The 14,901-nt window shown below is 31.2% G+C and overlaps 1 protein-coding gene across 1 annotated transcript in view; it reads right to left on the bottom strand.

Annotated features, from left to right (window-relative positions):
- LOC136974506 (uncharacterized) overlaps positions 1–13,977 on the bottom strand; it is a 42,118-nt gene extending 28,141 nt beyond the window's left edge. The window contains exons 1-5 of the mRNA XM_067269417.1: positions 13,856–13,977; positions 10,398–10,493; positions 10,210–10,290; positions 2,988–3,140; positions 2,801–2,896 (exon numbers count right to left, since the gene is read on the bottom strand). Coding sequence (XP_067125518.1) covers positions 2,801–2,896; positions 2,988–3,140; positions 10,210–10,290; positions 10,398–10,493; positions 13,856–13,963 — 534 coding nt within the window. The 5' untranslated portion in view covers positions 13,964–13,977. The remainder of the gene's footprint in view (positions 1–2,800; positions 2,897–2,987; positions 3,141–10,209; positions 10,291–10,397; positions 10,494–13,855) is intronic.
- Between the last annotated feature and the right edge of the window lie 924 nt (positions 13,978–14,901).

The raw sequence follows: 14,901 nt of genomic DNA on the forward strand, positions 1-14,901 counted from the left end.
TAAAAATAGAAATGCAGTTTGATCCCAGCAATCCCAGATTTATTATTCTATTTCCTGCTTTCCCAGGAATGATAGCTGCTGAAAAATTGAACAACCCTAAGGATCATATATATTTTCTTATGTGTACAGGTATACCTCAACTTACGCCATTTCGAGTTACGTCGTTTGTCAAAAAAGTATACGGAAAAATAAAAATCGGGTTTAAGTCATTTTATTTGACTTTACATCCATCTGCCACAAATACTGAAGTCGTAATATCACTAGAAAACCGTTAAAAGCACATATAATCATATTAAAATATGTACATTTACAGTAAATGTTAATATAATCATCATAAATCCTACAGAACAAAACATGAAAACATCTGTGTTTCTGTGTAGTCGTCTCATTTAGCGGTCTTTAAGTGCTCATTATTGGCATTTTCCACGGTAGTTCCAATATCTATCATTTGGCGTCATTGTCAGCTCCACTCGATATTGGTAAAACCTTAACCTTAAAAACTCATCTTATTTTATAATGTCTTAGAGAAACCACATTCACAAATAAAGAGACCACAATGTACTGTAAACATCACCAAATTGTAAACATGTACAGTACATGGATTTGTAACTTTAGATTACTTTTTTCTGTACTATATTAAAAACTAAAATTTATTTGTTTGTAAGCTTAAAATGGATTCTTATTAACTATATACATGGTACGATCCAAAAGTTCGGGGAATGCAGTAATCTATGACAACAAAAGCATGTATGAAATGGATTCTACCAAACCACCCCTACGTGTTCAGGTCTGTTTTGCCCATATCACTTGATTAAACCGCGAGCGCTGCTGTTTTCTTCCAGAGATAGTTACCTTTGTTCTGCGACGTAATAAAAATGGAGTTTCAAGAACAGCGCTGCAACATTAAATTTTGTCAGCGTTTAGGTAAAACACATACAGAAACTTTAAAATTTCTAAGAAAGGTGTACAGTGATTCTACCATGGCGAAATCGAAGGTGTATGAATGGCATCGGCGTTTTAAACAGGGCCGAGAATCCATCTCAGACGATAAATGCTCTGGCCTACCTTTGACTTCACGAAACGCGGAAAATGTTGAGTTGGTCTCTCAATGTGTTTGCAAAGATCGTCACTTAACCCTTGAAAAAATCACCGAGGCTACTCACTTATCAAAGACTGGTTGCCAGCATATTTTAATGAAAGATCTTAACATGCACTGAGTGTCTCAGAACATTGTCCCTCAAAAAGGAAGAAAAGGAAGAACAAATGTCCTCCTGTCAAAAGGAAGAACGAATGAGAATATCGGGTGATTTAATGGACAAAGCCAATAAGGATCCAGCTTTTTTGAACCACATCATAACAGGTGATGAAACGTGGTGTTATTTATTAGATATCCAATCAAAACGTGCTTCTTCAACATGGAAATCACCCTCCTCACCGCGATCAAAGAAATTCCGGCAGGATCGGAGCAAAGGGAAAGTCATGATGGAGGTATTTCCTCGAGAATCAAAAAATTCTCGAGGAATTTTCCTCGAGAATTTGAACAATTCCTCGAGAATCAAAAAATTCTCGAGGAATTGTTCATTCAGAATTCATTCCCGAAGGCAGAACAGTAAACAAGGAGCGTTATCTAGACATTTTACGTCATTTGAGGGAATCCATTCATCGTAAACGGCCGCAGATCTGGCAAAGTGGAGACTGGTACCTTCTGCATGACAACGCACCTGCACATCGGTCCCAAATGGTCACACAGTTTCTCGCCAAAACTCAAATTAATGTGCTTCCACACCCCACCTATTCACCAGACTTAGCCCCATGTGATTTTTATTTGTTTCCATCAATGAAAAAGCATGTGCAGGGACGCCGTTTTGTCATCAGATGAGGTGAGAGTAGCATCGCAGGAGGCCTTACGGGAGGTTTCAAAAAATGGCTTCCAGCAGTGCTTCCAGAAGTTATACGAGCGATGGCAAAACAGTATCATTGCCCAAGGTGATTACTTTGAAAATGGTTGTGCATCGGCAATATAAACTTTTTAAGGTAAGGAATTTTATGCCAATTTCCCAAACTTTTGGATCATACTACGTATTATTAAAAATGCATTTATAAATAAAATACAGAACTGGGAATGATAATTTGTGGTTTAGCCTAGTGACGAGTAAATTCAACTTATGTCGTTTTTCGACTTACATTGCATCTCCCAGAACCAATTACAGATGTAAGGTGAGGTATACCTGTATTTTAAAATTGTTTACTTTTCTTTAAATAAGCTATTTTTAAACTTTTGCATTCAAACATTATGTTTCATGTAGCAACAATTAAAAACAGCATTCTATTTCATTTGAATAGTAAGAACTGAGATGGTTCAAAAGTTTTTTTTTTAATAAAGATTTTTTTGGTATCCATATGATTTATTATCATATAGGTACCAAAGTCCCACCTTCACAGCATAAGTCACACCTTTTACACTATTTCCAACAAAACAGTTTAATAAAATTTAATGAAATGAATGTTTACAACTACATTAAGTGGCCTGCTTTAAGTTTTAAGTCAAACATTGGATTTAGATTGTTTGATTTAAGGATGAAACTGAATGTCAGATTTATACATTCAATTTCAGACTTAAAACCTGAAGCAGGCCACTTAATATAGCCAAAAACATTCATTTCATTAAAGATTATTAAACTGTTTTGTTGGAAATAGTGTGGACAGAGTAAGTTGTTATTTATTTTGACTTCCATAAAGAAAGTAATTTGTTTCTATGTTTTTAAACTATTTTATCAATATCACAACTCCAAATATTTACTTTATGCTCATTAATATATTTCTGTCCATTTGGAGACCCTTTTATTCGCTCTTCTTCTTTCTCAGCTTCGGGACAAGGAGAATCAGTATACAGAAGCTGAAATGGAGAATATCATTTTTAAATTAAAAATAAAAGAAATTTTAAAATATTAATATTAAAACTGAAAATAACTTCAAACTTTAAGTACATTATCATCAGATAATGGAACTGTTTGAACTGGTACTGGTTGCCAGTTCAAATCTTTATTCCACACCCATTTTGATTCAGGCAGATACATAGCTGCTAGATTACATTCGGCACTCTCCAGACATCGATTTTTTCCAGAACTTCTTACTATCACCTAAATAATAATAATGTTATTTTAATTTTAAGTACAGTGCCAGATAAAACTTTAAAGACAAGTAACAAGTTCCCCTTAAACAATTAATTTTATTAGAATTATTGATTCAATCATGTTCATATGATTTAAAAAAGTAAAATAATAGGTTTATACAATAATGAAAGAATAGTGTTGTAATATTTTTTTTAAAAAGTAAAAAAGTATCATAATTTAATGGTTATTAAGTCTCTATATTGGTTTCTATTCTGAGGACTTGTCACACCTTTTGGAAAACATTTTCACTTAGACACCAAGAGACTGTTTTTTGCTGTTCTACTTTATTAAACATGCATTTACAATTTATATCCCGTTACAATACTGTTACAACTACCTTACACAAAAAACGTTTCTTGGTGTTTAAGTGAAAACATTTCCCAAAAGGTATGATAAGTTCTCAGATTAGAAGCTGATATGGAAGCTTAATAACTATTAAATTATGATACTTTTCTACTTTTTGGAAGAAATATTCCAACAGTATTCTTTCATTATTGTATAAACCTATTATTTTACTTTTTTTAAAGCTTACGAACATGATTGAACTGATAATTCTAATAAAATTAACTCTTTAGGTGGACTTGTTGTTTGCCTTTAAAGTTTTGTTTAAAAATTTTTTAAATTATATATATAATTTTAAAAATTTCATTTATTTTTCATTCCAATTATGTTATCATCATTTATCAATGTCAACTATATTCTTTTTCAAATTATCCTTTTTAGTATACAGGATGTATTCAAATTAAGGTGTAACATCAATCATTTATATTGAATTTAAAATCTTGTATCACTTACTTGTATTTAAAGTGTGAGAGCCAAATGTGGTGTAGGGCCCTTTTGTTTGATGTTTGTTTTTCTACAAAAAATTTAGACAGAGACAAAATGGAAAAATTTAGTCAAAGACAATTAATACTGTTTTCCACGGACTTGTTTCCTTGTTGAAGGTGACACATTCAATGTGTCACCCGGAACCCACGAGTGAAATTTTAACTATTGCCCAGATGTACAAAAAATTTTAGCAAAGTCGTGGGAAAAACCCAAAAGCCCCCCTAATAAAAAGGAGGAGGTGATGACAAGTGAGAGAGTCATCATCAACCTCATCTCGATTCCTAAGGTGTGTGGATTCTAACCCATCACTGAAAGTCATATATATATATATATATATATATATCCTGATATGTCTATTGTATTGTATTATGTACTCCTTTCCGTTGAAATTAAATTGTTATTGGTTGTTAACCTGTTATCCGAGTGATTCACTTCCAGTACGCTGTCTCTTACTTCATCTCCATCCCGAATCTGACCACCTGTATATGCGGCCGCTCGCGTGACCGAATCAACCCGCGCGTCTCAGCTTCTGTGTCACCCAGGACACGGTGGTGTCAGTCCTGACAAGGTACCAAGGAGGTACTGACCCTCCGGTCACAAAAATATAAACTAATAAAATTTTTACTGTAGAATAAGTTGAAGCATTTAAGGCTTTGCCTCATCAGCTTTTTCTTTGTAAATGTTCAGTGTGGTTTGCACAAGTGATGCGGCATATGTATCACTCGAATCTAAGATAGATTGGCCACGTGGATTCCTTTGGGAATTTGCTACAGATTTAACGATTCCAAAGTTCATTTCTGAAAATATATCAAATGTCTGATCCTCTCCAACTGCAGTCATTAGGTCCCCAAGATATGACTAGGATTAGCAACTTTCTTATATAAAAGAGGACATTTATAATAAAGTAGTTTACCATAAATATTTGTTTACTAACTGTAAATTATAAAACATTAAACAGCAAAAGGGTTTTAAACTGAATATTAGAATTATTACCAAATGTTGCCTGATGCCACTCTATTAGTTCCTAAATTTTATTTTCTCATCTAACTCCAATCAATAGTAGTGTCTTTCTGTTACTCTAGCAAATGATAAAGACTTTACTTTATAATAAGAAAATAAAATATTGGAATATCATCTACCAGGAATGATAATAATTTGAAATAATAAAGTAAAATTAAAAAAAATAAACAATCAAAATTGTACTCAAAAAGAAGATATTATTGATAAGAAAAAAAAACTGGAGGATTACAATTCAATTAAGGATGGTTGGTAACGCTATCCATAACTACTCAAGATATGTTATATCAAATATGGGATAAATTTTTACTCAGATATGAATAAATTGTATCGTTTATGTAACCACATTAAGCATCTGTAGAAAAAAACTGGAATGCCGATAGTTTATCATACAGCAAAAAATGTCATTTGTATCAGAAATACAAAAATATAAGTTGCATTTTAATATTAATTTTGTTCCAATTATATTTTGTATTACGATGTACTTCATGAAACTTTTCACATTTATTTAAAGAATAATAAAATTTCAATAAAAAACTTCTAGCATTGTATTGAACTATTTATCACTTATCACTGATTAGTCATCGTCAATTAATCGGCAGTTAATTTTAGATTGTTTTATCCCGAAAAATGTTCATTAGTAAAATGATAAAGTATGACAGGAACTATTCAACCTCGACAGAATTAGTTAAATGGCAATTATTGTTCATTATTAACTCTAGAAAGGACACAATTCTATTAATTTTAATTTTATTAATTTTAATTTATATCTCGATATATTAAGAATAATCAGATTGGTTAATTTGTGTAATGTATTTCTATCTAAAACAGTCAAAGGCAAAGTTTAATTTGAAATAAATGCATTTCTTTGCATTATTACACTAAAAAATATTTAACAATGTAATTCTACTTTCAACTTCAAATTATACATTTATTTATACCCAGTTTAAAAAAATTATAGTAGTTGTTCAAGGACTAGCACTAGAGTGCTGAGAAAAAGATAAAAACATTTACCTTTATTACACTAAACTGATTACAGCATGCTTTAAAATAATTGCAGACACAATACTATCTACTAAATATAAATTAAATTTCACTTTTCCTAAGTTCACACAAGAAATATCACACAAAACTTAAAACAAGATTATGTCAAAATATAATAGTTTGCTCCAAAAAAATCATAATAATTGCAAGTTTTTCAAACAATAACTGTGAGTAATAGTAAATTCAAAATGAAACACCATGCATTATTTTCTGAAACATTTTAATACAGTGAAACCTCCATTAACAGATACTCCCGAATAGTGGACATCTCTTCTCAATGAACATTTTTACAATCCTCGGACCCTTCAAATAGGACAACCATTATATTCACCTCTAAACAGCGGACACTTCAAATAATAGACACCAACTTACGAAAACGCAATGCCCTGCCTTCAATATTCTGAAAGAATTAATTATGTACGAAATATTTTAAACAAAAACAAAGAATTGGTTCAAATACTCTTTCAGACAAAAAATTTTGACCATAGGCATCAAATAAAGACTGCTTAAAATAGGAATAGGGGGAGAGGAAAGAAGTCCAACAATATTCTTTATCTGTTAGAGAAGTTTAATCTGGTTAAGTTGTCAATCACCATTTATTGTTATACATATTAATGTTATTAAACTTCTGTGTTCTTGTTGAAATTAAGCTTATGATACCAAAAAACTATTTTCCGAAGTTATTCATTCGTTCGACAAAAACCATAGTATAGTAGTAACAAAAAGAGAAACTTAAGATCACAAATAATGTCATAAATGCGAGAAAACCGAACATCTTCCCACACTTTAAAATGATTGGCAAATCGCCTTTGTAACATGACCTGAACTTTCACCAAACAAATGCTGTTGTGGTAACCATTTTAACAGCTTTGTGGTGGCTAAAGTGTAATTTTTAATAAATCAGTAATAAAAGCAAAAATGTCTGAAAAGTTACACGAACTTGATAACTACGATGCAGACAAATCCCGGTATCAAGTTTTATTAGTCACTTAAATCATAAATAACATTATAAATGTAACAATTCTGAATATATTTTCCACCCCTTGAAGTGGATAACAAATCACCTTCATAACTTGACATTCAAATGAAATTCAGTTAAAATGAGATTTTTACAGCTGAAAAATAAATAACATATTGTATATATATTTTAATTATATATACGTATACTTTTCGGCGTATTCACATTTCTACGCAAATTTTACATTTTTGTAATTCATCCTATTCTTCATTATATGATGACTGGGTTAAGATACAGTATAGCTGCTAGCATGTACCTCTGAATAGCAGACCCTTCTAAATAGCAAACAAACTTCTTGGTCCCAACAGTGTCCACTATTTGGAGATTATACTGTATTTCGTGCATCCATTAGCCTTTATTATGATGATAATTTAGTGAGGTGTCAAATCAATGACGTTTCAACAATGTTTTGGATCAACTATCTTCCATATGCATGCGCTATCTGAGTTTACTGTAGTTGCCAGATTTTGTTGACTGACTTGTTTTTTTTATGATACTCCTTAGATTCTTAAAAGGATTTATGTCAGGGAAGTTCCTCAGCCACTCCAGGCTTTTTAAACCATTCAGAGATGTAATTGAAGCATGTGTGGGAGCTAGATCCTGCTGAGAACATTGGTATCAAAAAGTATTCTAACACTTCTTGATATGCAGTTGAAATAACAACATTAGATTTAAGGGAAGCTCTCTAACACCTTTATATGCCATGCATCATCAAACCATTATGGCTACTTAACAGTTGTTTAATGTTAGTAAGGTTAAACCATTTCCATTTTTCTCCCTGCTCAAATCTGTGGTTACCATCACATGCAACTGTAAAATGAAACTCATCACTGTGTAAAATGTTTCACCAGTCATCTACTGTAATGTTCATGCCATTCAGAATCCATTCAAGACATCACTCTGTTCTACTGCAAGAAATGGTTTCTTACAGGCTGCACAAAAAAATATATCCTATCTCATGTATTCAACAAATCACTATAATTTTGGAGGGTTACTTTTGATGGGCACAAAATTTGAAAGTTTTCTGCATATTTTCTTCATGATGTTCGCCTAACATGCACTTATTATGAGCTTTCTCCCATATTTTTTTCTATATCAATTGGACTTAACATCTTTCGGGATCAAACTTCAAAGAATCATCCAAAGTCCATAGGTTAGGACACGGGTCCCCAACCCTATGCCCATGGGCACCATAGCGCCCGCCAATCTTTTACATGTGCCCGCCGCTAAAATAAAAATATTTCAGTTTTCAATAAAATGCTATGTAAAAGTTTTCTCATTTTTAATAATTAACCACACAATAGTAGTAATCGCATTCAACACAGATAAAAGCACAATGCGAAATGCGACCGATCTTTTTCCCCCTCGCGCCAAATCTTCACCAACCAAATTTCCCATAGCTAAAATGAAATGAATCGGTCCGTTTCTATGGTTACCGTGAAAACGCAGACATTTGTCTGGAGCTCATCCAGCGTTGCCATATTTGGCCACTTTGCACCAAATTTGGATACCCTTTTTTTAGTTTGGTGTAAAAAATATCATTTGGCACATTGGCTACTTTTTGGGCAACATAAATTTGACGTGGCTACATTTCTGGCTACATATTATTTGAATAAAAATGCACTTTAAAATGATGTTTCGTCGTTTTTAATTAATTACAGACCCAAATCTAGACATGTTAATCCTTAAATAATAAAAGTAGAACAATAATTATAATTTTCCTATTCCAAAGAACTTCTCAAACCACAGTTGTTTAATTTGAAAGTTGACTGACATTTCTTTATTAAACTAATATGTACATTTTGCATATATCATGACCATTCGTCAATTTAGTTTTAGGTTTTTCTGTTTTAAAAGATATTTTAAGCGATTTTAACTTTTCCTTTTTTAAACTTTTTCCGCCCTGTGTGGCACTAAGGCCTTTTTAAGCAAGCCCATTATGGGTTCGGCCACCATACAATTGGGCGGCCAGGTGATGAGGGACGGGGCCCGACATATCCGCTTGGACCATCCCGAAAAATTCCTGGGGAGTTTTCGACCCGATCGGATTCGATCCCGGGTCTCTCCAGAAGGGTAGAGATAGAAATTTTGGATCTTCAGAACGACTTTATCCTAAAATCCATTATATCAGATGAGAATTTCTGGAATATAGTTGAAAGAAACAAATTTCCATTCTTGAAAAAAGCAGCATATAATATAAAATCGTTTTTCGGTACCACATACTTGTGTGAATCATTGTTTTCGACAATGAACATCATAAAATCAAAGTACAGATCACGACTTACAGATGAACACCTTGACGATTGCTTACGAGCAGGAATAACATCATACTCTTCTAATTAAGAAGCAATGGCCAATGAAATGCAATGCCAAAAATCACAATGACTTTGAGATTTATATTTTTTTTTATAAAGAATTTTTATACTTTGTAGATTTTGTATGCGTTGTTTAGTAATTACTTGTTTTATAAAAATTATTGTTAATAGTCTTGTGTATGTTAAATTACATTTTTAGAATTAAATGTTTTTTGTACATTATGTGTATGTATTATTAACTATGTCCAACTCTAAATTCACCTTGAAAAAATAAATGGTGCCCGCCGTCCGACTGGTAATCTAGAATGTGCTCTTAGGTACAAAAAGGTTGGGGATCCCTGGGTTAGGATAAGAACTCAATGCTCATTACATCTGAGCAGCATAAAGAGCATAATAAATCAGAAGCATACAGCAGCATGCACTGAATGCTCGGCGATGACTGCATCATTCAGGTCATGTATAATTTATCAAATTTTCAAAAATATAAAATATCTCTGGTAAAATCTGGCAACACTATGACCACATAGGTGTCAGATTAACACCTATGTGGTCAGATCTACACTTCTACTTCATTAACATAACACTTCAATAACACTTCTACTTCATTAAATAAAATTAGTGAAAGTATCCTGTTTCTAGTATTGTTTTGACTATTTTATATGTTTATGTGTATATATTAAATTGTAAATTCTCTAAATAGTATTTAACATCTAAAATATTTTTCTAAATATTGTTAAGCATTGCATTCAGTAATTAAGAACATTAATTTAATAAATATTCTAATACATTAAATAAATTATTATATTAAACAAACCTCTTCTGGATTTTCAGTCAGAAAGTTTTTATACCTTTCCCTCAAAAACATTCCTAATCTGTAATGTTGATATTTTCCCAACTGAAAATAAACAAATACAAAATTATGAAAATAATAATTACGATTTTTTAAAGTGTTATTACAAAATAAATATTTAAAATTTTTTAATATATAATATTATAACTTACAACCGTCAATTCTCCTAATGCTACTGGCCATTTATAATGCAGGTTGGGATCATTTGGATAGAGAGAAATGGGAGTTCGATCGCCGTGCCGAAACACCTAAAAATATTTACTTAATGAGAACATAGATTATTGATGTTTATCATATAATAATTTTATTTATTATCAAAAAAATAAATTATTATATGTAATCATGTTTATAGACACATTACTATTATATTTAACTTAATTTTCCAGCTGTTTTGTGACAATTTATAAACAGCAGTGTATTTTGACTGTAATTTATTAATTACATAACAAACTAATGCATAAGCTAAAGATAACTTGAATTTAACTTTTGTTAAAAAATCTTTATATTACGCATTATACAAATGCATGATATTCATGAATAATAAACTATTGAGCATGTTTATGAAAGAGTCATTATATTACACATACAGAGCATAATATAACGATTCTTTAAGAAAAATTACAGTTCAAGTTATTTTAGCTCATGCATTATTTTTATGTATATATTATTTTCTTTATTATGATATATTAATTACGTAATAAAAGTCATATCGTTGTTTTTAAACTGTCACAAAGCAGCTACAAAATTAAGTTGCAGCTGTTTTGTGACAATTTAAAGACAATAATTTAAACATAAAATATATGTCTACAAATAGTATGTCTAATATCGTATTACAGAGTGCATCATTAATAATACAGTATTATAGTTCCGTCACAAAGATGCTCAATAGTTTCTTATGCATTAGTATTTTTGTACACAAAAAGCCAATATTTTCTAATTAAATATTGTTTTGTTAAAGAATCAATTAAGGAAACGATGCATTTTATATTACACATAATTCTTTATTATACTTTTCATCATTTTGTTAATTCCTTTGCTGTCAAATTACTACTATTAAATCCACATAATACATACTGTAGTGCTAAACTCATTTCGAGAGGACAGAATAATGAAAACATTTGTATTACATTAAAAGTTTCATAACTTCGTCTACGTTAAATCTCTAAAACAATTAGCATCTTTCATCTAGGGTTTAATTTTATTACTAAAAATATGACACAGTTTAACATCAAAATATTTGCTGATTCAAGAAGAATATTTAGATAACACATCAACATATTTTCACTTATTTCACAGAAAGTGAGAGGTTTTTGTTTACAATGATTTATTGCAAGATTTAAAACACAGTATAATAAAATAATCATGTAGATATTTTACTTTGCAATTTATCACTTAGAATAAGATAAGAATTTAATATACAAGGTTGACCAAAAATCAATTAATCAAGATATATTTTAAGATTATTTTAACGACAGTCAAAACTGGTTTGTATCAGATATATGTTGCCACCTGTGATGAATCTTAAATAACAACATACTGTTCCAAATTGATTTTAACTATTCTTATAATATATTCCTAGAAACAGGTAAATATTGGTTTTTTTGAATTTGAATTTTAACCAAATCTTGAATACTTGAATATCCCAAATACTTAATGAACTTAATTACCTTACATAACTTATTTAATATTTATTATTAAACTTGTTTTATTTATATCAATATAATAATAAATTAATAAAGTACAACAAAAAATTAAAATAAAAACAATTTACTATATTTTAAGAAATGAAACTTCAAACTTTTAATTTTGATTTTAAATTAAAAATAGCAATTTTTAAGTACTCTTATCTCAGCTACAATAGGTTAACAAACAATTGTTCCCACTATCACTTGTTTTTCCTTAAATAAAAGTGATAACAACAATATACAACAAACAAGAATTCAAAAATGTTCAGGATCTAAACTACTACTTTTCTTGTTACAAGTGAAACCAGAGGTTCTGAAGAGGCATAACGTCATCACGATGCCAGGCTGCGATTTTTTGTCGTAATGTTCTCGATTTTAGCAGTCTCGTCCCCGTACGTCACTTTTCCCGTCGACGGAAGAGCAGCACCCGTCGTCTCCCTAACTCCGAAACGTTTTTAAATCAAAACAACACGTCTTCCGGTCCAAACCGGAAGTTCATATATAGTCAGTAGGGCCTGTAAGCTTTCCTTATAAAAATCTCAACTATCATCTATCTAACTCCATTCTAAAGATTAAGAAAGGACAGACAGCTGGACAACGGTGGGAATTTACAGGTCTACAATTTTTGAAAATTGTAGCCCAATAAAATTTTAATATTCTTATAAATTTTTGTTATTGATGTGTAATTAATAAAAACTTGAAAATTAAAAAATTAAAAGTTTGATATTAAAACTAACATTTTGCAATAATCAAGGGGGAAGAAATGTATTCACGGGTCTAATTTTTCAACGAATTGATATAAAATTAACCATTTTTCCGTTATTACCAGAAAGAAATATAAGAATTGTATCATTTTTCATTTTAAATTTATTCCAGATGTAAATAAATTTGATAATTAATTATTATTGCCTTACTGTCCTTTACTTTCTTATTATATATTTTGTCAACGTGGACATTAATTATTAATATGACAATTATACTGATTTTAAGCTTTTATGCAAGAATTGAAGAAAAAGTTCTTAAAGAAAACAGAGTTTCTTTATCAAGCTACCTCAGCGGGAGGGGAACTTTTTTAGCCATTACCCCAAAATATATTTGTGTAAGTCGACACTACCCCCATCATTTTGAAAAGGAGAAAATTAATACAAATTTAAATTAAACACTATTTATTGAATCATTTTACACCGAAAATGAATCATGATAATAATAAATAATAGACAAACCAAATAAAATTATCATTTTGGAACAGAATAATTTCATTGAAAACTTTTACTCTTTAGGTTTTGAAGAAACTCCTTATTACCCCCAATAATTTCATTTTTCCCCCATTTGGGGTAATTTATCCCAGTTCCCCGACCGCTGAGCTATCTGATACCTGACTTTCTTTATTAAGCTACCTGGTAGCTTAATAAGAAAGTCGGTTAATGTTATCCTAGGTATACAAAATGGCAGCTCGTTTCCGATTCCAGCAAGGAAACAGTGGGACGCACGTTCTAACCTAACCTAACCTAACCTATTCTAATAAATTACCATAATTATTAGCAACCAAATTATTAGAATAAGTTAGGTTAGGTTAGAACGTGCGTCTCACTGTTTCCTTGCTGGAATCAGAGACGAGCCGCCATTTTGTATACCTAGGGTAACATTAACCTCTAACAAGATCTGTTTCCACACAAATCAGTTACCTGTGACACAATACAATTTATAAGAGCCAATTACTTGGCATAAAGCAACAATTAGGCAGCACAAACTACATTACTCTGTAAAACGTACAATTTAAACCAAATACGAACAGAATAACCGAAGAGTCACAAACAAATCTCAGCTTCGAAACCACAAAGTTGTGTTCAATTTGATTTTCCGTAAACATTTCATAAAAATCCACCTTCAATTTAAAATAAAAATAAAATAAAATCCACTCTTACGATATGCAGAAGCTGAAGCGATTTAAGATCGTCCGATTTAAAAATTTCGCCGCTAATGCCATAAATTAAATGGCATAAAAACAAACATATTCGAACCAGCGCCACCATCTTCGCCACCTTCCCTCGTTACATTCGACTCGAATGTAGCGCCACGTTCGGTTGATTATAAACAAAACTTTTTTCTTTATTATTTTTTAAACTTATATTTTTTTTATAAATGATATATTATCCAAATGTTTTAGAATGAAATATAATTTTAATAATTACGTTATTTATTAATATAATGAGATATTTAGTATTATTACCAACGTTAAAATTATTAATAAAATATGATCGATCGACGAATATTCTAGCTCGTTGCGATTGATTCTTCCTTTTTATCTTTACTTCTTTTTTTCCAGTGAACACTAAAAGGGGTTTTTTGGGGAGGTCTGTCGCCAGTTTGGAGAGTGGCGAGAGACGGGGCCCGAGATATTTGGGACGGACCACCCCGAAAAATTCCCGGGGAGTCACTAGCCTGGATTCGATCCGGGATCCCTCGGAGCGGCGGACCGACTCTTTGTCCATTTATAATTAATTCGCAAAATAGAATAAGAAGCTTAGAAGACGATTATTGTTTCGTCAAAACGCTACTTAATGTTTATTCGGTTGGTTAGACGCTTAAAAGTTTTTAACCGAGTCAAACTGATGTAGGCCTACAACTGTGGAACGATTCGAGGATGCTTACAATGGAGCTTACAAAAGAATGGTTTATAAACGTTTGCTTATAAATAATTGCTATGGCTTTAAGGGAAAATATTGATATACCGAACAAGATGGTGAATTTTAATGAGCAACATTAGCTCGTTAAAATAGCCATTTACCGCTCGATAAAACGATATTATGCCAATTAATTGTCATTTTATGTCATTGTAAAATTGCTTTACTGTATCAGATATCTGACAAAATGTAATAAACGATTATGTTGATAATGCGTTACAAAAGGGACTAAATGTAAATGAATGTCGTTTCTGATATTCTCGCAAATTAAATCGAGTGTTTTATCT

This window comes from Centruroides vittatus, unplaced genomic scaffold (assembly GCF_030686945.1).
Source record: "Centruroides vittatus isolate TY-2023 unplaced genomic scaffold, ASM3068694v2 contig_349, whole genome shotgun sequence".
Classification (NCBI taxonomy): Eukaryota; Metazoa; Arthropoda; class Arachnida; order Scorpiones; family Buthidae; genus Centruroides; species Centruroides vittatus.